Here is a 22,766-nt window from a genome sequence, read left to right as displayed (position 1 = left end):
ACTTCTTTAAACTAAAATGGAAACTTGCAAATAAAAAATATTTCAGATGATTAAAAAACCCACCTTTTGTTTCCTATTACATTGATATTGAAAAATTAACAAATAAGTAAATGCAATCATGATATTTCATAGGTGCAAATTTTGTTACTTCAACTCATCATCTAATCAATATTAGTTTGAGAATCTATACATCATTTGTTACTAGTGTAAACTTTGATGATATCAGTTTACAAACAACAAATAAAAAGTGGCCATGATATTCATTCATAGGTTACTTCAACTCAAACATATCTCTGTCAAATTCTGAAACTTCAAATGTAATCCTCTACTATATACTATGACCCTCTTTTCTTGTAGTTTTGGTCATTGCTTTGGTAATGACATGAGTAAGAATCCCAATGGGACAAAAGAACAAGCAAAAGAAAACCGAATGCCGAGTCTCGATATGGTTCTCAAGTCCATCTTGGAAAACATGCCTGAAATCAATAACCATAAATACCATTAGAAGAATGAGAAGTTCTAGCAACACACTTTTGAACTATTATTCGGCAGATTTTATGTGGAACCCGCTAAATTACATGAGTCCACCCTCTATTTAGTAGACCTCACACGGGATTGCCGATAAAGCGAGTTTGTTGAAGAGTGTCTTAGAGAGTTTGTTGTAAACATTGCTATCATAAGAGTAATGAAACAATAAGAAAGCAATACTAAGGAAGAAAACGGCAAAATAAAATGCAGGACCTTGCAGAAAAAAGATCAACAACCAACAGGTGAATCCATGCAGAAGCCAAAGTCAACTCACTAGAGAACATTTTTCCTATACTACTCAGCTGCACCAAATATACAAGATAGCATAGTTACCACTTGGATAGAAACCTTTCGGAAATGGAAACTTAACATTGTTGACGAAAACACACCTCTGGTAGCAAGTATTTACTCGCAAAAATCAGTCGGAAAGTCTCCGGGGTCCAAGAAAGGTACAATAAATATGCATATAGAACACCAAGCACTAAATATGGTATACTACTTTCCATAGACTTCTTAGTCTGCATTCTTGCATTTAAGAAAAATGAATTAGGCACATAGATTACAGAATAAACTCAATAAATGGTATGTGAAGGAAGAATAAAGAATTTACCAAACATAAACATACCATATTATTTGTGTAGTGTGTATTAATGAAAAGACATTATCATGAACTAAAGTTTTTTAATGAACCGTAATCATAAATTTATCCAAATACAATAAGAAAGAAACATACTAACTCAGACTTCGGAGCTAGAACCATGAGTGTGTAAAATGGGAGCACTGCTGCTGTTCCGAACGTAAATACTCTGCTAGCGAGTTGAGGTCCCGAGAACCCTGAAACATTAAGGGGCCAAAGCGATATTGATATTGTACAACACTGTGTTGCTTTATAGAATTACTAATGATGATAGATTAACTCATTAGCATGACATCTTTCATTACAGCAGAAAATTTTGAAATTCAACATTTAAAAGTGAAACTTTATACACAACCGGAATAATGAAGGAAATCCAGACTGTAGTGAGTAATACCAAGTCAACAAAAGTATAGAAATGATATGAACGAATCAATAAGGAAAAATCTCGCATCAATGACACTATATCAATCAGAACCAAGCGACCAATTACACGAGTCATATTTACAGCAAACCATGAAAGTAGTTTTAATTTAAAGAGACCTTATAAGTTATAAAAGAACCTCAGGTTTCCACTGTGAGAAGCGCGATGATATAAAATGTTATCTAAGTGCAAAAACATAAAACCACAAACTTTAGCAGAGTGCTTAAATTAATTTGGACTTGAACAAGACAAAGGAACCTTGTATCATAAAACTGAGTTTAAAATTTAGTATATGTGGCAAAAGAAATTATTACATGAAGCATGTATTCGGCCGCCTTTAGCATAATGAACCAATCTTGTAACTTTCGGGTTAAAAACTCTAGCTCCTCCTATGAAACTCCAATCTCTTCTTACGCTGACTCTACTTCTCAAAATGCGTTGATTACAAATCTGAGCACCGTTACTTCTGATAGAGAAAGGGAAATTTTGTACTTTCCCAACTGTGGCACAAGGTTTTATAGCCTGTCCCGAGTGATCAATCTATCAGAAAAACAGAATCTCAATTGTAAGCAAACTTCTTGAATCTTGATAGCAGAAATATACACCATGTTATCTATACATAGGAATAAATGAACTACTTGATTGATCTTTCTCTTTTTATTATGATTGAACTTTGTCCTCGGTACGAAATAAGCAGGCCGTGCATATAGTTTCTTAAATGACTGATCAATTCAAGGACTACATGAAGAAACACATAGTTGGTACTTGCTACATAAGGGGTTAAGTGTGTGAATTTAGAGATTTTGGTGACACACATGCAACCTTTTGCAATATAAACACTCTGTTAATATCACTATAACAACATGCACCTTGGAAGCCAGAAAATCAAAAGAATGAAGACATGAGTTTGTCCCTGAAAAATGGTGTGCCTTACAATTTAGTCCCTAAAAGGAAAAAAATAACAATTTGGTCCATAAAAGCAAAAAAATGACAATTTGGTCCATAAAAATCTCAAAATGTTGGCCAAATTGACCATTTTGGGAACAAATTTAAGGATATTTCTGTTATTTGCAAATTTTACAAATCAAAATAGAATTTGTCATTTTAACAGGGTCTTTACTCAAATGCCAAATCTAACAAATTTAGCAGAAAATGTGACACAAATGCCCATTTTATCAGTAATTGTGTTATTGATACTGTGATATAAATGTATAGAAGAAGGAAAATTTCAAACAAAGTTGAAAACTTTAAAGTTAAAAGGGAAAGCCCATTGAGCAAAAGAGTGAGTAGGAGTACCAAAAAGCTTAGCAAAGAAAAAAGAATGAAAACAAAAAGATAAAATAAAAAAGTTGCATTTATAAGAGGAAATGAAAGAGGGAGTGGATAAGAAAGAAAGGGAACCTTAATGGATAATGGAGAATGGTAAAAGGAAGAAGAGAAAGACATGGCTGAAGCAAAACCAGATTCTGCAACAGTGATCACTCCTTCATATAAACAAAGAAGAGTGACACAATTGCCAAGTGAAGTGAAGTGAAAGAGAACAGAAAATGAGGAGGGAGACAAACAAGTAAAGGCTCACTTACCTAATAGTTTTTGGTCCTAATAATCTTATTCGAGTCGAGAATATTTCACAAATATTGTAATAATTTACCACTTGAACAACATCCATTGCTCTCACTTACCTATAAAAAATAACATATTGTAATAATTTATTTATTAATAATTGGTTTATAATATTATTCGGTTAATATTAGTACTTTGGTATCATATGATTTTTTGTGTATACAAATTTGATTTCAAAAAATAAAAATAAAAATTCAAATTAATATAAAAGATTATAAATGTCAGTCAAAATTCAATTAGGAATATAGAAATGTTAAAAAGAATAATTTTGATATATGATTAATCTTTTTTAGACTATTATATGTTTTATCAATTTTTAGAAATCAAATTGATATAAACAAAAAAATTTAAGAGATTAAAATATGTTTTCACTCTAAATCAAATCCATAATAGTATGATTGACTAGAAAATTAAAACTTTGACAAAAATAAAACAAATTTAAGATTTGGATAGAATGAAATCAAATCCATAATAGTGTGATTGACCAAAAAATCAAAACTTTTTATCTCTTAAGCATATATAATTTTACCTAATCTAGTCATTGGTGAATTAAGATTCTGCATTTTTATACAAAAGAGGGAAAATCTTATAATATCTCATATCATTATTTAATAATTTATTCTGTCAAAACGACGCCGTATAGCCCCTTTTTTTCTAACACCCTAGACACATTTTTCTGTACTATAAATAGGTTCCACTTTCATGGCGCTGTCTTTTTTCCTCTTCTTTGTTTGGAACATACCCAAAGGTTTCTCTCTCTCTCTCTCTCTCTCTTGTTCTGTTGTTTCCTAGTACTGAAATTCTAACATGTTTTTTTTTACTTTGATGTGTTCTTCTTTACTTTACTCAATTTCTTCTAATTTTGTTATTTATTTTTTATATTCAATTCTGATTTGAGATCTGTTCAATAATTTTTCTGTCACTGGTGACTTAGCTAATTGTAAAATGTAGATAGTGATTTTGGGTTGTTGATTTTAAATCTATGTTTGTTTTTTTTATGGTATAATTCTGGCTTTTTGATGAGACACCCAGAAGAAAGAGAAGAGAAAGATTGAAACTTTTTCATGGGTTGAACTCAGATATGTTGTTGAATTGTGAAAATGATTCTAACATTTTTTATGTATGTCATAAAAAATTGGAAAATAGTGAATTGGGATTTTGATTTTCTTTCTCAAGTTTAGGTTTCCCATTTTCATGCATTAACCTATGAATCATGTGAAACTTCATAGTTGTTGGGGTGTGCATGTCACCACTCAAAATTGTATTCTATGACTTTGACAATGAACTGATTAATGATCGAGTGGTGTGGTGTCGTTGTTCGATATCCATGTAGTCGACCTCACCTGGTGGGGTTAAGGCTTTGTTGTTGATATAGATCGAAATGTCACAATAATAATTACATAAAGTTAACATTTTATAACATTTACAAAAGTCATACTAATTTTTACAACATTACTTCTCTCTTTTAATTAATGAGTTGTACTTTTGCATTAAGTTTACATTAATGTCTTACCTTGTCTCATCGCCACGTCCAGTCTTGTAATTTTGAAAATTGACCGTATCTGTGTCTTTGTCGTGTCTGTGTCTTTGTCGTGTCTGTGTCCCATGTTGTCGTATCCGACTATCCGTGTTTCCTAGGCATTAAGTCATTGAATTGAGCAGGGTAAATGGATCTGTTGGAAAATTGAGCTGTGATTTTATGATCTCGGATAATACGCTCCCATCCCCTTTATAAATAATTGGGGTTCCTGTGAATAAAATCAAGTTTCATCTTTCATTATATGTTATTTACATTTCCTGAATATTTTTTTGTTAATTTTCATTGTTTTGGTGTTATACAGTGGAATTAAACTGCTTTTCAAGATGAATTATTATGATCTTCAGAAGAATGCCTTCGGAGCCTGTGAAGGGATGAAAGGCTCTCTTCCCATTACTAATCAGAATGGCCCTGTCATTTGCCCTAAGCCATGCAGAGTCGGGGTTTTAACAAACATGTCTATTCGGCCCTTAAGATGGCATTTTAGGTAACTCTTACAGTAAATCGATCCCCTTTTGATGGCATTTCCGACTTTTAGAATGTAACGAGAGTCTGATCTGTTCTGTGTTTTGGTTTTGTTTATCAGCCAACAAGTTGAGGAGTCTGATTCAAAAGCTGGGGCAGAGCTACTAGACATTATTCTAAAGAAGGTAAGTGGTGTATGTATTTCACCATTTCACATTGAAAACAAGAAACATAGTGAAAACGTGGAGTCACAATTACAACCGGAAATAGAATGAAAACACGGGTCACTGTTATAATTATGAAATTTGAAAACGTTTCCACAAACCAAACAAACTCTTAATTCTTTTAGATATTGATTTTTATGAGCAGTGTTTGTGGTATTTACCGTGGTACGATGTTAGTATCTTCATATGTCCACTTTTCTACTGGAATGCTTTTGGACCTAGACATAGTTTTTCCAAATTTTATAGTTTCTGTGAATGGATCTGCATACAATTAGCATTGTGTGTACTTATTTCGCGGTAATGACTGTTATTTGTCTTTATCTTTGGTTGATTAATTTTCATCTTGGTTTCAACAGGAGACTTATGAGGAAGAATATGCAAATCAGTTGGTCTCATCTCCCCCATATTTTTTCGGGTCTCCTCCGGTCCGGGCTGGTAATCCCTTGATCAACGATGCTCGATTTAGGGATGAACAACACACTCCTATGTCAAGTATTTCTTCACCATTATGTTTACTATCTCCAACTTCAGCATCTCATAAAGCAGGATGTGCTAGAACAAAGTATGGACCGAAACCGGCTGCAGTTAGAGTAGAAGGATTTGATTGCATCAGTAGGGATCACAAGAATTCCAGCATCCCCTCTGTTGCTTAAACTCCATTCAGAAAGTGTATATAGAAGGAGCTTGTAAAAGTGGTGTATATAGAGTATGCAATGTTTTTGGTATGGTATCTATCTTTTAGAGTAGTTGAAGGGAACTGAGCAAAATCATATGATCACTCGTCCCGAACAGTATCTCATTTCTTGTCTAGGGCCAATCAGATATTGCCATATGAATAAAAAAAAAAAAAATAAAACAAGTAAGAGAATGTAGCATTCTGATTGGTCTGGACAGAGAATGAGACATCGTTAGAGACATGCGATCTTTGTCGGTTGTTGAAAAGGTTGGATATTTAGAAGAACATGTTCTTTTTGTAAATAAGATGGTTGGCTCAGTTGTATCTGAACACCATCTAAACTTATTATGTGATCACTGGAAGAATGTTGTGTATAGAAATGGTCCTATGAATATATTTAGATGAACTTTGAGATGTTATTTAGTTCCATAAAGTATAAACCTACTTTCTTCCATTTTTGCATTAAAAAATATCAATATTTACATTTCTACACCATTGTTGAGGTTTTTACTAATGAAAACTAACTTATATAAAGCTAATGGCAAGTTTTTTACTAATGATATGAAACAAGGAGAATGAAAACTCACAATCCTCCTATGATAGTCCATAAAAAAGTAAAAATGAAAGGATAAAATTAGAATGTCAAAACTAGTTCGCTGAAGTTCGAAAATTTCAAACATTTTGTTTAAACTAGACTTTTTAATCCAATCTGACCATATAACAATAAATTCAGGCCTCGGCCGAGCTTACATGTCTGGTTTCGAGCCATCACGAATTTTTTTTATTGTAAGTGGATAAGAAATTAGATATTTTGTTCTGATTGACTAGTCATATTTTTTATTATCCAATATTTAGTACAAAATAACAATAACCAAACCAAATAAAAATTTGAATTGTTTTAGTTGATTTAATTTTTATCCTAAGAAATTTTAACTTTAAAAGACCCATGTATAACACATTTATTATCAACTTTTTTAAACACTTTAAATTAAGCATTCAATTTTATTAAAATAGTAAACTTTTATTGTAGAATATGATAATGAATAAGATAGTATTGAGTGACATGATATTGATATTGAAATTGAAGGAGTAAATTTTTCTCATGAAACTTATAATCAATTGTTCAACTAATGAATGAGAAAAGAATCTGGATTTTGTTAAATCTATGTGTATTATATTTCCATGTACTTTAACACTAGTATGAATTTAATATTTTATGTGAAGTGCTAATAATTATGTATTTTGAGAACTGTATTTTTTATAATTTTATAATTTATGATCTTGGTGAAAAATGCAACAAAAAAACCAGTCACAATTATTTACTTTTTTATAAAATTGAATTTTAATATGAATAGGTCGTAAACAACTATTCAAATTATTTAATTTTTTAATAAACTATTATTCGGGTTGATCTTTTTTTGGTAGTATCAATACATCTTTCACTTTTTTGGCAAAGAACTAATCATTTTTAGGTTATTGGCCGTCTCTCTTAACAAATGTCGCTCTCAGAAATCAAACCGTCGACTTAAGATCAAATGAAGCCTTACTACACCACTAGATATTCGGGTTAATATTTTTATATTACTAATGTATTTCTTCACTTTTTTGGTAAAAAAATAATCACTTTCAAAATTTGTGGTTACTTGACCGATATCGGTCGTGACCCAATTTCTTCACAAGAGTCACTATTGGAAAAAAGAAAAGAAAAAAAATCAAAAAACAGTGTAGAAAGTGTGAATAGGTTGTTGTTGTTGTGTTTCTCTTATGTTTCTGCAGCCACACTATTGTCCTTAACCCTCTTTCTAATTCTATATTTGTATTGCATTATTCCTCTTCAAAGATCAAAACTTTGAAAAAAGAAGAAGAAAAAAGACAATGTCTATTTCTGTTTCTTCTTGTTCTTTCCATTTCATGAAGCCCCATGTTTTCTCTGCTGTCATGAGTGGTAAAACCAATAAGATGAGGGTTCCATTTGATCTAAAGGAAGGGCAATCTCGTATTTTCCATGAGTTACCATCTGGTCTTAGCATGGAGGTGATAGTGCAGAAGAAGAAGAAGAAGAAGCATAAGAATGTTGAAAAGAACCAAACTTTGGTGTTTGTTCATGGAAGTTATCATGCTGCTTGGTGTTGGGCTCAACATTGGTTACCTTTCTTTTCAGATTCTGGGTATGATTGCTATGCTCTTAGCTTGTTAGGACAGGTGGGTCCCACTTCTCTCTCTCTCTTTATAAACTAGTTCCTTCACTTCCTGCTTGACTAGCTATTAGGTAGGGAGTGTTCGGGCAATTTGTGTCTACGTCATCGGGAGAGTTGAACAACTACGAGAGGATAAGGATTTGTGTTTGTGACTAGTGTTGCTCTTCTTAGAGCTTTATATAACCACATGGTGAGTTCCTTTGTTATCAGGGTATGGAAAGATCGGAGAGCCACAACTGAGAAAACCCGTTTTAAACCAAAACATTCAGACATTACTTCTATGAGCTTTTTCTACTTATAAACTTTTTCAATTCTCCTCTTGTCTGATGTGAGCAAACTGTGCATTTATACATATATATATACCTGCATGCTTGTGTTGTATGTTGTTATGGCTGCATACATCCCAATGTCATTGCAATATCAAGAGACGTTGGTTCAAGTGGTACATGATTCCCCTTAAGCAAGGTCTCGGGTTCGAGTCTTGTGGATGGAAAAAATGCCCGCCGGGAGAGTTAGCCTCACGTACATGTGGATGTTCTCGGTTTGGAAAACAAAACAAAAATTGCTGTTGCAATGCCTTCACTGTTATCTACACTTTTATTCTAGTTTTGGTGATTTCATATTGTTAGCATGATTGTCTGATACTGCTCTGGCATGTATTCTGCGCGGGAAGGGTGAAAGCGATGAACCTTCTGATTCAGTTGCCGGCACGCTTCAGGTATAGTACCTCTCCCTTTCCTAGTTAAGTTTTATTCTTCTATGAACTTTCAATATTTGTTTGATAAGTTAAGACAAACTTCATTTGGATTACTGTCTTTATAATTCCTTTTCTTTTTTGTAACTAACTGTGCAGTAGACGCACGCAAGAGATGTTGCAGATTTCATCAGTCGAAATATTGCATCACCGCCAATTGTGCTCGGGCACTCGTTTGGTGGACTTATTATTCAGTATTATATTTCCAATTTAGGGAGTGACAAACTGAAAGGTACTTTCTGATTGTCACTTACTCTTCACATGTTTTTTTGAACTTGAAATGCTTAAATTAGAGGATCCTGGATTATAGGTTCATGTTTTAGAACTTTTCCGACCAGATTATTATTCCGGGTTACTTCGATCTTGGCACGAAAACACTATAGTAATAGGGCCAAAACAACACATTATTAATTTTTATTACAGTACAGATATATTGCATTTTAAGATTTTATTAGATGGATGGCTGTGACTTCACATTACAGTATTTTAATTCCGATTCGTTATGCTAATTCTGTTTGAACTTATTCTATAACTAGAAAATTTATACCCGAAGCTTCGAGGAGCTGTCCTTGTCTGCTCCGTGCCTCCTTCTGGTAATAGGTAACTAAATAAACTCTCCAGTGTTATCATTTGTCTTTTTATTGGTGAAAATCATTTATTTGTCAAAGATAGAGAAATATGTATAAGAAATGTTTACATTTGCTTACACTGATTGAGAATTCTTAAAAAATTTATTAGTGGGCTAGTCTGGCGATATCTGTTTTCCAATCCGATTGCAGCCTTCAAGGTATTTGTACTAACCTTTCTGAAGAAGGCGATTTTTCTGTATGTACCTTCTTATATGTATATATATCCACGACCGTTCAGGTGACACGCAGCTTGGCAGCAAAAGCTTTTCAAACCTCTCTTTCTCTTTGTAAGGAGACATTTTTCTCGGCCACAATGGAAGATCATATTGTTAAAAGGTTTGTTTCCGGGGATCAAACGCAAGAGCACTTCCATTGAATTTTTTTAATATCTGTTTTTAAAGGTTTGTTTCTCGAGTTGTTACTTGTATGGAACAAGGAAGTGAAACTATCGATTGTGTGAATGAATGAAGGTCGTGCTTAGGTAAACAACTTAGTTAAGTGCTTATTCAATAAGCTCTTGTGAAATAAGCTAAAAACTTTTTTCTAATAAGCTTCTCCAATATGCTTGTTGAAATAAGCTCTTCCCAACGTCCTCTAAGTTATGTACCAAAACATTTGAAGTTGTAACCGGAGCTTAATAATGGGGTGGGGGTAAAGGAAGAAAATCCTTTTAACAAATAGGCCTAACATGAAGCCATGACAGGTTAACACATTGATCTTCAAAACTATAGAATGTGTGATTTTGGTAGTAAAAGAGATTGATTCATTTGACTCTAACTTTATTTGGAGTAAATTCAAATAAAGAAGTCAATAGGGAACGAATGTTTATCTCTGAAAATAGTTAAAAACTAGATTTATAAACCCCGATAAGTGAAAATGTCGAACTCCTGTTGAACTTCAAGTTGACTTTTCGGGTAGTTATTCTTTGGACTTTCTGTGTATTTCCCCATCATTGCCAAAGCTTCTTGATGATTTACGATAGACCATTATGGTTTCGTTCGGTCCATGTTGCCGACTCCACCTAGTGAGGTAAATGCTTGGTTGTTGTTGTTCCAAAGCTTCTTGCATTTGGTATGTGCCGGCTGGTATTAAGATCTAGTTAGCCCTACTTCATTTCTAATGTTAATCTAGTTCCTTTGTCAAAGATGTATTGTAATTGGTGCATGAATGATAATCTGATGATTATCATCTAGAGATGCACGTGCTTGACGCTTTCATGCATTTTCATAATATTTTCATCAATTCATCATTAACATGTTGAATTTGTTTCCCTTGTTTAGTAAAAGTTTTAGACATTGATGTTGAAAAAGTTGGAGTCATGGAATGTTGGTTGTCAATAGTATGAACTATAGTTCTTAAGGGTTGTTTTCATATTTCAGATATCAAGAGCTAATGAAAGAAAGTTCAAGGATGCCATTATTTGACTTAAGAAAGCTGAATGCATCACTTCCAGTTCCTTCTGTACCAAACTGCCCTCTTGAAGTTCTTGTTTTGGGTGCACAGAATGACTTCATCGTGGTATGTGTTTTTCGTCCGGTAAATGATACTTGTTAGCATAATGCGCAAATGTATATAGACAACATGGTAATCCTTGGTGCAACTGTAAAGCTGCCTCCATGTGACACGGAGGTCTCCGATTCGGATCTTAGAAATAGCTTTTTTGGTAGTGTAGCTAAGCTGCGTACATTTACCCGTTTCTGATAGAACTAAGTTGGAGCCTTTTACACTATGTTGCCTCACATATATACATATATGTGTGTTTGTAAAACTGTTCAGCCCAATAGCACTTCTCTAATAACCAGTGTTTTAAATTGTGGTCACAGTTGCAGTTACTGTGATTGCGGCCGTCGTGGTGCGGATTATTTTGTGAGTAAAAACATAATTTTCACATCGATGCGATCTGATGCGGCCCGATGCGGTTGCGTTGCGACCTGATGCGGCCTGTTGTGGTCGCATCACTGTGATTCGGTATCACACTGCAATTGCAGTGTGATGCGGTTGCGGCGGTCACCGCAACTGCAATTTGTGGCTGCATCACGTGATGTGGTCCGCAATTTAATACATTGCTAATAACACTGTTCAGTCTATTGAATTATTTCCACTTTTTGTTGGTTATAGGATGCACAGGGACTTAAAGAAACAGCAGATTTTTATGGTGTATCACCAATATGTGTTGAAGCAGTTGCTCATGACATGATGTTGGATACTTCATGGGAGAAAGGTGCTGAAGTTATTCTTTCATGGCTAAATGGTTTAGATGAGTAAGAACTAGGAAATAACAGAGGAAATCTTTCTTCACTTTTCTCCACTTTGTTAAGAGCACTTGCTTCAAATCAATACAAATGATATAGAAAGTTACTTTTATGGGCATTCATATGTATTTGTTTCTAAGCATGAGCTCTCAAAAAATCTTTTTGGATTTGAATGAAATGTGAATGAAGAGTTGTGGTTGGTGCAATGATAAGAATGTTGTTTAGTGACTATTAGGTCACGAGTTCAAATCCTGAAAATAATCTATTCGCTTATCAGGATAAGGTAATGATACTTGTTAGCATAATGCGCAAATGTATATAGACAACATGGTAATCCTTCGGATTCTCACACATTTTTTGTCCATCAACATAACATGCCTTGGTTAGAGTTTTGAATCCTGGACATTAATAAACGTCAACAAAAAACCATATTAAATTGATAAATGTGTGATGTAACTGTAAGAGACAAATCACATGTCATATTTTTTAATAAGAACTTATGTGTAATAATAGTTGTTGATTGTCAGATTTTGAATAATAAGTTGTTGCATAGGTTAAGCTTTTATTTATTTGGTACTACCAATGATATCTCCTCATCTTTTGAGTAAGGAACTAATCTCTTTTGGAGGATGTGACTGTCCCTCTAAACAAGTCTATTATCAGGAATTGAACCTTAATCTTTTGGGATAAAAGTCATAACACTCCAGCCTTGACATGCTATTCGTCTAGACCCATGAATTTATTGAGTGTGTTATTCTTTAAGCTTAAATGCTCCAACAGTATTTTATTCCTCCTAAAGGGAATTTCCTGCAACTCGAACTCATGAACTTATTCGCTACCTCAAATCTTAGTGCTACTCTTGACAAGGTGCATGTGCATCCCATGGTGAGGATGAAGTTATTTAAAAAAGCAACCATCTTGATCTTAAAGAATTGGACTTGAAAGTGAAGCAGAGAAATCACAAAACAATTTGCATCTCAATCAAGTCAAAATCCAAGAGATAATATTCAAACATCAGAGAATACAGAGTTACACTTCGGCAAGAATGAACACTTCGGCGAAGAGAGAAATATCACCCTTCTTACCAAGCTAGAAGACATAATCCACAGAGATCTCAAACTGATCCAACTATATATCCTATAGTGAGAAGACCTGTGCTGGAAAGATCAGGTGGAGAATATTTTTCAATGCAGACACATATGCATCATCAACACATATTCGGAAGACGATGTTACTGAGGAGTGCTTAAATATTTGAGCAGTACATTGAAGAATGGAGTCATCTGCAGAGTGAACAATATATACAAGTCCGATTTTCCAATCACAACATGGCCAGTAAAAAATAAAATCAGGATGTAATTTCCCTTCGCAACTAATAAGATGGTAATTAAACTGAAGAACATCATACTCTTATGTCCTTATTATCTTACTCAAGATCAGGCGGTTCTAGATATTTCAAAATTTGTGATATCGTTTTCTCGAAATGCAACTGATTACCATATACAATTGCGTCTTATGTTTCTCGGCCAGTGGTCTCACTATTTCAAAATAATTAACAGTGAGATTAAGCAGTGACACGATCACCAGCATGGTTCGCAACCAAGCTTTTATTACTCAGCAAGTTCGGAGATAAAACTGCGATAAACTAACACAGTAATGATTCATAAAAGAATTGGGCACTTGTCTCACATACATTGTAATAAAACGAGCTCGGCTGCAACACAAGGCAATGTACCAGAACATCCATAACATTAAAATGGTAACATCCTATTGACACAAAACATTAAATAGAAAAAAAGATTCGAAATATACTACATTCAAGGTTACACCAAGTTACCACCACTCTGCTGCCACAAGTTGATGATATCGGTAGCTTGATTCAGGAGAATAATCATCTGCTTCTGAGATATCCAAGGCTTGCTCTCGAGTAACTCCCTAAGCTCCTCCCAAGCATCTTTCCTAGGCCAAAAGTAGTAAGGACTCAAGGGAATCGTGCCATGACCCGGTATCATTTGGTCAAGTGCAATGCCAATGTTCTTCTCCATCCAAATGAACTTCAACACAAGCCTTGGCTTGTCATTTGGCTTCACAACCACGCCAAGCTTCTAACAGTAAAACCAACAAAAAGATACATGAGCATAATATTTTTCAGCTTAAATTAGAGATCGAAAAAAAGGCATTTCAAAATAAAATATGGAGTAATGCTATGCACAGCCAGGAAAAACTAGGTACACAAAATTCAGCAACATCCAAGAAGTGTAAGCTTTAATAAAGTGATGGAACCGGAAACGACTCGGACTCGTCCATAGAGTCAATATCCATGCCAAATCATTTTTAGAGAATGATTTGGCATGCATCTTGACTAAGTAAATCAACATATCAGTCCCTTAAATTTAAGTGTTGGGAGATATTAGTCTCTAACTTAAGTAAACCTATAAATTAGTCACTGAATTTGTAATATCTCAGTCAAATGAGTCCTAATAAATTTGAATGAATGACTATTGATATTAAGAACTAAACTACTATAACTCAAGGATTAATATGATAATTTCCTAAAATCAACAAATAACATGACCAGTACTTCAAATTTCAGGGCCAAAATGAGGGTTCACATAAAAAATAAATCTTGGAAATTTGTATTTATTAAATGCAACATATTATCCAGAAATATTCCACCCCTTTTGAGTATTGTAACTGGAATTACAAGAACATACATACATAGATACATAATGAATTGTAGAAAAAGGAAAAGAAAGAGTAAACCTGAGGAATGGATTCAGATTCATTTAGAAGTGACTCATCTTGTTGTGGTTGTGCAACAAGTGGTGAATCAATAGAAGAAGCTGAGAGGGTAAGAGAAGAGGGTTTGATATGTGAAAAGGTGAGATTTTTGGAAGAAAAAGAGAGAGAATAGTGAAAAGGAAGAAGTGGGTTTGGGTGAAGAAGTGAGAAAGTAGAGGAAGAAGATAACATCATCACCATTGTCTTCTCAATACTTACAATGATAAAACACAACACAACAACATATAAACAAGATAAGAGAGAGAGAGTGTGTCGTGTTTGTTTTCTCATTTTTATTTTTGTTTTATATTTTTTGTATAAAAATATCAATTAGGTCTTTTCTACTTAATATGATACTTAATGAAAGAGAATATTATACTTAATCTGAGTTTTTTTTAGAATAATAAAATATATCTTCTTATCTTTGGGGTAAGAATTAAGTTATGATAAATTTCAGCTATTTATTTTTTAGATCCAACGGACCAAATTAGTTAAACTTAAAAGTTATTTAAGATTTCTATTTTTCTCTCTTATCACTTATTGCACTCACTTATTTGGTCCGTTAGTCTAAGAAAATGAATGGTTAAGATTAAGTATAACTAGTGTAACCTAACTTAGGTGTAAACTGATCTAACATTACTAATGATCGAATAATATAATGATAATATAAAAGAATTTGTACTATTAAGTTAATAATCATTGAATAATATAATGATAATGTAAAAAATTGTATTATTAATGTTGGAAATAAGTGAACAATCAAATAATAAAAGAGAATAGAGATAAGAGAATAATACAAGAAATTTGGTAATGAAGTACAGTCAGTTGTGTCTCCGGGAGCTTTGAGAGACTAACATTATGTATTAGAGAATTAGAGAAGTACATCCCCTGGAATGTTGAGATGTTACCACTATCTATTTGAGAATAAAGATTTGTGTTTAGTTATTGTTCTCTTTTTGACATTATTTTACATCACATAAATATATATTCTCTCTATCTCAACCCTTTTACATTAGCCAAAATTCATAAATTGTATTGTTGTTATCTAGAGAATATGAGTCACCGTATAACAATCTACACCTTGGCAAATATCATTAATCTCCATCTTCTGTCATTGGGTTGGGGGCGCTTCATAGACTAGTTAGTATTAATTAATGTTCAGCAAGCTCAGGCAATATCTGAACTTGTCTACACTAACCGACTTAGTTAACATATTAGGTGCATTTTCTGAAGTGTGAACTTTCTCTAATAGTATCTGTCCATAAGCTACCAACTCTCTGGTCTTGTGAAATCAATATGTTTGGTCCTAGCATGATACACCTAATTCTTTGATAAGAAGCACTATGACTGTCACAATGCAGCGAAACTCCATCTTAGTTACTACCTAATTAATTTACTAGCCCCATAAGTCATAGTGTTCATCTCTATTAGGATTCATCCCTAACACAACGACACTGAAATAGACCATAAGAGTTACAATGAAATCGGAAGACAAAAGACAACATAACTCTATGCAACTTGATATCTCCGATATGACTTTATGCTTTTAATATTACTTCATAGTTTTTCATGTTTAATGTTCTTTCTACTGTTTGTTTGGTGTAACAATCCAATGCATGACTTAAAGTTTGAACATATATAATGAAAATTCCATGTTTAAACTAGACCTAGGGTATTTCATATAGTAACATATTAATTCTAGAAATGAAATTAATTGAACTAATCATTATAACACCAAATTTATTATGATTGGTTGATTAATTTGTGAAGAGATTGAGAATTAGTGAATTAAATCATTGATCAATTATGCAAGAAATTGGTAAATAGATAAGAACTGGTGGTGGAAAATTTATAAGAATAATCATATTTATTATGTCATTATATATTGGATAACAGAGGTTCAATAATGAAGTCTAATATCAGATTCTTCATCGTCAATTCAAATTCGCCATTTTATGCTTGTTTTACTTTTACTTTCATTAATTAAGTTTTCCAACCAAAACTCTTACTCATCCAATTTAAACATGTTTGCTAAATAATTTAATATTAACCAAGTACATGTGGATATGATATTTATATAATTCTTTTGACAATTCATTTATTAAATTAACAACCAGTTTTAATTTTAGGTATGATTAAATGCTTGTAGAATTAGTAATTAATCAAGAAAGAATCTAGTAATGAATTTGAGCTTTATAATAAATAAGACATTGGCCAAAATATTACAATGAATAAAGAAATGAGTTTCTTTAAGTCATTATGACAACTTATTAAAGTTTGACAATTGTACCAGATGAAAAAATATTTTAATTAATCTTCTAGTGGTTCTTGAAAATAAAATATATATCACTTCATGTTAACTGTTGCTAGAAACCAACCTTGGTTAGTAAACTAATTTAATTGATTTACTATCAACTTAGTATTGAACCTACATGATCACACACTAACAAATGTCCTAATCTTTACTAAATAATTATATTATTTTATAATTAAATTGAAGAATTTAAGTTAATAAATAAATAGTTTTATGGAATATTATTTTAATTCTTATACACCTTGTGCTCTGTGCAACATATATATAGAAGAGTTTTGTGAGTAAGATTGTAAGAAATCTTAGTTTTAGAATGCCCATTTGTTCAAAGAGTTGATAACAAAGATTAGTCTCGATGTGGATAAACTCGTAGAAGCTAAGTGAAGGTGTTGGTAACAAAGCTCACAACACAGTAACTCCAATCAGGTGAGAACTAAACCAAAAAAACAAGAGAATACTAAAAATTATACCAAGCAGAAAAAAGTTAAATCAGAGAGTGCAATTTTTAACGTGGAAAACTTATCTCAAAGAGATAATAAAAACCACGAGACCTAGTCCAGAAAATATTTCACTATGAAAATAATGAATAACAAAGTCTTCCTAATACTGGTAGGATAAACACAATAAACTTACTAAATGTTATATATAAATCAATGAATGGAGAAGATACACACTAAACAGAAGAAATCTTAGTTTTATTCTGAAAATGGCAATAGCACTTTGCATATGTACAAACCTGCATACAAAAGGGAAAAATCATTAGCTATGTTCATCTCTTTCTTGCTTAAATTATACAAAAATGTTCACTATAAAAGAAAATTTGGCATTTAACTAGGAAGCTTGTACTTCTTATACTGATTCCTTTTTGCATGAATCTACCAACACTAAAAGCAAAAGATATGACAATAAAAATGTAAACTTAAATATGAGTTTAGTGAAATCACCATTCTCTTGATTGAGATGTGAGGTTTAAGAACTGACATGATTTGTGAAAGCTTCATGTTTGTCCATCCATATGAGCTATATCAGTTTAAGCAAAATGAAAATGAAGCATGGTGATAGCAGAACATGATGCATAATACATGTGAATGAGAATTACCTGTTGATAATCATGTGAGCCTTCTCCTATTAATTTGAATGTCTGGGATGTGGGAAATTTTGGGCCAAATATTAGGGTCCTTCATCTTGCACAGTTCCTCCAAACACAAACTATCTTTGATTTGAAGTTGAATTAGAGAGGCTGGCAACCTCTCTCCTGTCATATACCTCAGTTCCGGACATTCTGAAATTATGAATACTTGGAGTGAGGTGAGGTGGAGAAGCTCTTCGCAGTCCAATGTCTTCATCTTTGGAAAATCATACAGTTTCAAAGTTGTAAGGGCAGGAAGTTGAGGCAACAAAAGGTCCTTCGGGAAGGACTTGACACTTTCACATGGGCCGCTGATATGAAGATTGGTGAGACCCTCATGCACACCAATTGATGATAGGTTGCTTAGTAGTTTATCGGAATTTCTGATAATAAGTTTTTTCAAGTTAGGAGGCAAACCACCATCAGGAAACAATTCAATTTCTGGGCAATCATATATATCAAGCCTCTCCAAATTTGGGAGATGGGTATTCATGTGACAAGGCAATGACTTCAACTTCTCACAATGGTAGAGACCTAAATAGGTCATGCTAGGAACAGCCAATCCTTCTATAGGGAAGGACGCAAAATTGTCGCATTCCCATATCTGGAGAGTGCGAAGAGCAACAACCTGTGATTGGGACACCGAAAGAGATTCTAGATACTTAACCACCTCACGTTCTGAAATTGTTATAGACTGAAGTGAAAGTGGAATCTCTTGTAACAACACTTTGTTGCTTCTATAGATACACAGATGTTGAATAGCATGAGCCTTTGGGAGAGAAGAAGCAAGCTGAGGACAATCGCAAATACTAACTGTTTCAAGAGCAGGAAGGTGACTAGGCAGATTCCCCTTTAAACTGGGACAATTGTCTATTGCAAGTGTCTTAAGTTTAGGAAAAGCATTGTGCTCAGAAGACTGCCACTCCTCCCAACATGGCAAATCCAGAAATGTTAGATCCTCCAAGGATGGAAAGGATGCTTCCAATGAAGACTGATCGTCATAATACTTGTAAAAATCATCACCGATATTTACTAGTCCATCAAAATTACGAATCTCTAGGGACTTAAGAGATGATAGTTGTCCAAGTGAAGGAAGCGTCCAACAATTTATACAACGCTGCAATACTAGATGAGTCATGTTGCGATAGGAAGGATGCCCTACCCAATCCATAAATTTTGTACCTTTGTAATTTCGGATTGATAACACTTGCAAGCCTTCGTGAGGTTTTAACTTGTCAAGTATATCTCTTTCTGATTCTGAGGAAGTAACCATGTCAACCCCCAGAGACCATTCCAAGAACAACATGTCAATGTGTGTCTTATCCATTATTCTTGCCTTCAATGCATCACTACTATTAGCAACATTCTCTAATTTGCTAATGCATAATGATCCATGCAAATTTGAAAGTTCACCCAATTCCATGATCCCATTCTCTTTATGCTTGCCCACAACAAAGTCACTTAAAAAATGCAATTTTTTTAATTTGCTCATTCCTGGAGGCATCTCTAATATAGGAGTTTCTCTGATATCAAGATGCCGCAAGTTCACTAGATTTTGCATGCTGTTGGGCAGCATATTCAAACTTGTACAATCTGACAACTTCAGTGTTTGTAGATTGTACAAGTCACCCAGTGAATCCGGCAATGTCTTCATATTTGTACATAAACTCAAGTAACGCAAATGAATCAACTTGCATATTGAATCTGGTAGTACATTGAGTTCTCTATCGGGACCAATTGACAAAACTCTTAAGCACTTATTGTTGGATAGTGTGATGTTTTCATTGCTGAATGGTGAAGGAGTTGAGCAATCAATATGCAACAATGTCCTCAAAGATTTTATTCTACTAAAGGCATCAAAGTCTTTTGAGATAGGATGAGTTAACCTTTTATATGACAAATGTCGAGTCTCCGTACTCATCTCATCTGCATTTCCGAGATCTTCAAACTGAGAATAGAAATTCCCACCAATGGATATTGCTAAGTCATGCATAAGATCATGCATCACAAAAAAATCATTTCTAGTACTAAACTGTTTGAAGAACAATCTAGAAACTAAAGTATCAAAATACTCACAACCAATTTCTTCAAAAGTTTTTCCTCGCTTTGGCTGCTCTAAAAGATCTTCTGCCATCCATAATAAGATCAACTCATCTTTAGTAAATGTATAATCCTTGGGAAATAATGAACAATAGACAAAGCAACGTTTTAAATATGAAGGGAGATGGTAATAACTTATCAACAATGCTGGAACGATCTTACTATCTTTTACAGAGAACTCCCAAACTTCACTCTCCAATATGGCATTCCAATTCTTGGTATCATGTTTTGTCCGCAGCAGGCCTCCCAGTGTTTCTACGGCTAAAGGTAATCCCTTACACTTCTTAACAATCTTCCTACCAATTTCTTCTAGAGCCGGATTACCACTCGATTCATCATAACTTGCATTATCCTTAAACACAGACCAACAATATTCATCAGACAACTCATTGAGGATGTAAGGGGGACAAGATTGGACTACTGAAGCAACATCCTTACTGCGAGTTGTTACCAGAATTTTACTTCCCTTAACCCCATATTGAAATGGTGTTTGAAAATTATTCCATAGATGACGATCATCATTCCATACATCGTCCAGAACAATAAAGAACTTCTTTCCGGACAGCTTGCCCTTCAAATCTTCTTGAAGTAAACTTAGATCCTTCGTGTTGCAAGGTCCACGAGTCACAGCCTCTATTATAGTCTGTGTAATCTTAACAATATCAAATTCTTCACACTAGGATGAGGAGGAGGATAGGATGAGGATTAGGAGGAGTATGAGGATGAAGATAAGTAAGAGCATGAGGATGAGGATGAGGACGAGGATAGGAAGAGGATGAGGATAGGATTAGGAATTGGAGATCTTCCAAGTCACTAACAATCTTCCTATCCTTGAAAATAGAGAGAAAATGACTGACCTTTTTCTTGTTTTGAGTAGCAGCTTGTGTAAGAATAAGATCAAGTAAGTCATCAGCATCATAAACAGCATATTTGAGAGAATCAAGCCAAGTCTTGATATTTTCATCATGGAATTGTTTCATCTCAGCATCAGTAACAAGAGCTTCAGCAGCTAACAAAGAAGTCTTCAACCTTTGTACCAAGTGTTGATCAAGCTTCTTACCTTGGATCAAGTTGAGAGCTTCAGGTGAAAGGAGCCTATCAAAAACAACATTCACAAAACCAGAGAGAAAAGCTCCACCCACAACTGCACTTGCCATAGTTTCAACAATAATTCACAATTGTCAATAGTGATGAAGACTAAGTGCTATTCAACATATTTACATGCTACCAGCTGGCTACATACTAGAAACAGCCGAATGTCAACTTACTCCACATCTTAGCTATTAGTTATAATGAAATACAATGTCTAAGTCAATACTATTAAATGTCCATAAAATTAATGACTAAAAAAAAGAAATAAGTTTAAAATTTCTACTTTTTGAGTAAGTGAATATTCACTCTTTAATAAAAATGATATAAGAATGAGACAAGTTGTTATTGTTTTTTCTTTGTTTAGTGGGAAAAGTAGTAGTGCGATTCTTAGCTGTCCATAAGAATGAATTTACTGTACAATATGAGAAAAGTAGGTCACTCCTTTATATCTAATAATTGCAAACCACCAAAAAAGCAAAAACCACAAACCATAACAAAAGGCAAACCGTAGCAAGTCTAATAATTGTAGTTGAATTGGACAAATTCACATATATAGTGCACATTTAACTGAAAAATTATAATTAGTTTTGGTGTAAGAAAAATTATAAAACTATTGTAATTTTTCAGAAATCGATAATGAAATTGACAAATTCTTTTTTTTCTGACTCCCCTAAAATTGGCACTGGGATTTTATTAAAGTGCATTTTTTTTCTATCTCCCCCCTAAATCGTCAACGAGGAGATTTTTATTTTTTTCTCCTCCCCTAAATTATAAGAATGAGATAAGTTGTTGTTTTTTTCTAGTAGGAAAAGTAGTGGTGGGATTGTATGGGTTTAGAGCCACATGATTGTATGGATTAAGAGCCACATAATTGTATGGGTTTTGATGATGAAGAGGTTGATGATGTATTCTTAGATGAACATTTTAGTGGTATCAAGGGTTTATATTTGACTAGACAACATAAATTTCTTAAGGTTATTTTTAAATAGACATGGCAAAACAGGTATAGCTCGTGGGTGCACCCACATAGCCCGTATTTTTTTGTGGGCAGGGCATAATTTTTTTGCCTATTAGCTCGTTTTGTCCGCCAAGCTTGCGGGCATTTTCGTTGGGTCCGTGAGCGGCCCATAAACATAATTTAAGAAAAAAGTAAGAAAATTTTAGATTAATTATGATGTAATGTGATTTTTAATCCCTAACGAAATTGTAATCTAATATAATTTGTTAAACTTCATATAAAATATCAAAAATATTGTTCGTTTTTCATCTTCAACTACTTTATTTAACTTAATTTCATTTTTTATATGAATTTTTAATTATTCAATAATGTTCGTGAGCTGCCCGCAAGCCCGTTAGCCCGTTTTAAAATGGGCAGGGCATTAAATTTTGTCCGTTAACTAATAAGGACAT

The 22,766-nt window shown here is 33.6% G+C and overlaps 5 protein-coding genes across 6 annotated transcripts; 2 read left to right on the top strand and 3 right to left on the bottom strand.

The window, feature by feature from the left end:
* LOC109355967 (protein ABA DEFICIENT 4, chloroplastic-like) lies at window positions 104-3,120 on the bottom strand. The gene is made up of 6 exons (XM_019599271.1): window positions 2,988-3,120; window positions 1,901-2,126; window positions 1,262-1,362; window positions 918-1,046; window positions 742-830; window positions 104-476 (listed from the first exon to the last, which is right to left on the bottom strand). The coding sequence occupies exons 1-6, from the start codon at window positions 3,030-3,032 to the stop codon at window positions 329-331; spliced, it is 738 nt and encodes a 245-aa protein (XP_019454816.1). The 5' UTR covers window positions 3,033-3,120; the 3' UTR covers window positions 104-328.
* On the top strand, window positions 4,606-6,203 carry LOC109357016. The gene is made up of 3 exons (XM_019600693.1): window positions 4,606-5,233; window positions 5,333-5,396; window positions 5,792-6,203. The coding sequence occupies exons 1-3, from the start codon at window positions 5,073-5,075 to the stop codon at window positions 6,086-6,088; spliced, it is 522 nt and encodes a 173-aa protein (XP_019456238.1). The 5' UTR covers window positions 4,606-5,072; the 3' UTR covers window positions 6,089-6,203.
* LOC109357014 lies at window positions 8,012-12,050 on the top strand. Its single transcript, XM_019600689.1, has 8 exons — window positions 8,012-8,313; window positions 8,983-9,027; window positions 9,166-9,295; window positions 9,600-9,663; window positions 9,802-9,850; window positions 9,931-10,028; window positions 11,072-11,210; window positions 11,811-12,050. Exons 1-8 carry the CDS (start codon window positions 8,023-8,025, stop codon window positions 11,955-11,957), a joined length of 963 nt encoding a protein of 320 aa, XP_019456234.1. The 5' UTR covers window positions 8,012-8,022; the 3' UTR covers window positions 11,958-12,050.
* On the bottom strand, window positions 13,570-14,961 carry LOC109357015 (30S ribosomal protein 3, chloroplastic-like). 2 transcript variants are annotated; one of them, XM_019600691.1, is made up of 2 exons: window positions 14,707-14,961; window positions 13,570-14,048 (listed from the first exon to the last, which is right to left on the bottom strand). In XM_019600691.1, the coding sequence occupies exons 1-2, from the start codon at window positions 14,923-14,925 to the stop codon at window positions 13,767-13,769; spliced, it is 501 nt and encodes a 166-aa protein (XP_019456236.1). In that variant the 5' UTR covers window positions 14,926-14,961; the 3' UTR covers window positions 13,570-13,766. The 2 variants fall into 2 exon arrangements, with proteins under 2 accessions (XP_019456236.1, XP_019456237.1); XM_019600692.1 differs by having other exon boundaries at window positions 13,570-14,045; window positions 14,707-14,955.
* On the bottom strand, window positions 17,843-21,421 carry LOC109356136 (putative disease resistance RPP13-like protein 1). The gene is made up of 3 exons (XM_019599472.1): window positions 21,122-21,421; window positions 18,135-20,940; window positions 17,843-17,919 (listed from the first exon to the last, which is right to left on the bottom strand). Exons 1-2 carry the CDS (start codon window positions 21,419-21,421, stop codon window positions 18,145-18,147), a joined length of 3,096 nt encoding a protein of 1,031 aa, XP_019455017.1. The 3' UTR covers window positions 17,843-17,919; window positions 18,135-18,144.

The sequence above is a fragment of the Lupinus angustifolius genome, chromosome LG09 (genome assembly GCF_001865875.1).
Source record: "Lupinus angustifolius cultivar Tanjil chromosome LG09, LupAngTanjil_v1.0, whole genome shotgun sequence".
Classification (NCBI taxonomy): domain Eukaryota; kingdom Viridiplantae; phylum Streptophyta; class Magnoliopsida; order Fabales; family Fabaceae; genus Lupinus; species Lupinus angustifolius.
Note: the sequence above shows the minus strand (reverse complement) of the source record. Positions and strands in the feature narration are given on the sequence as shown.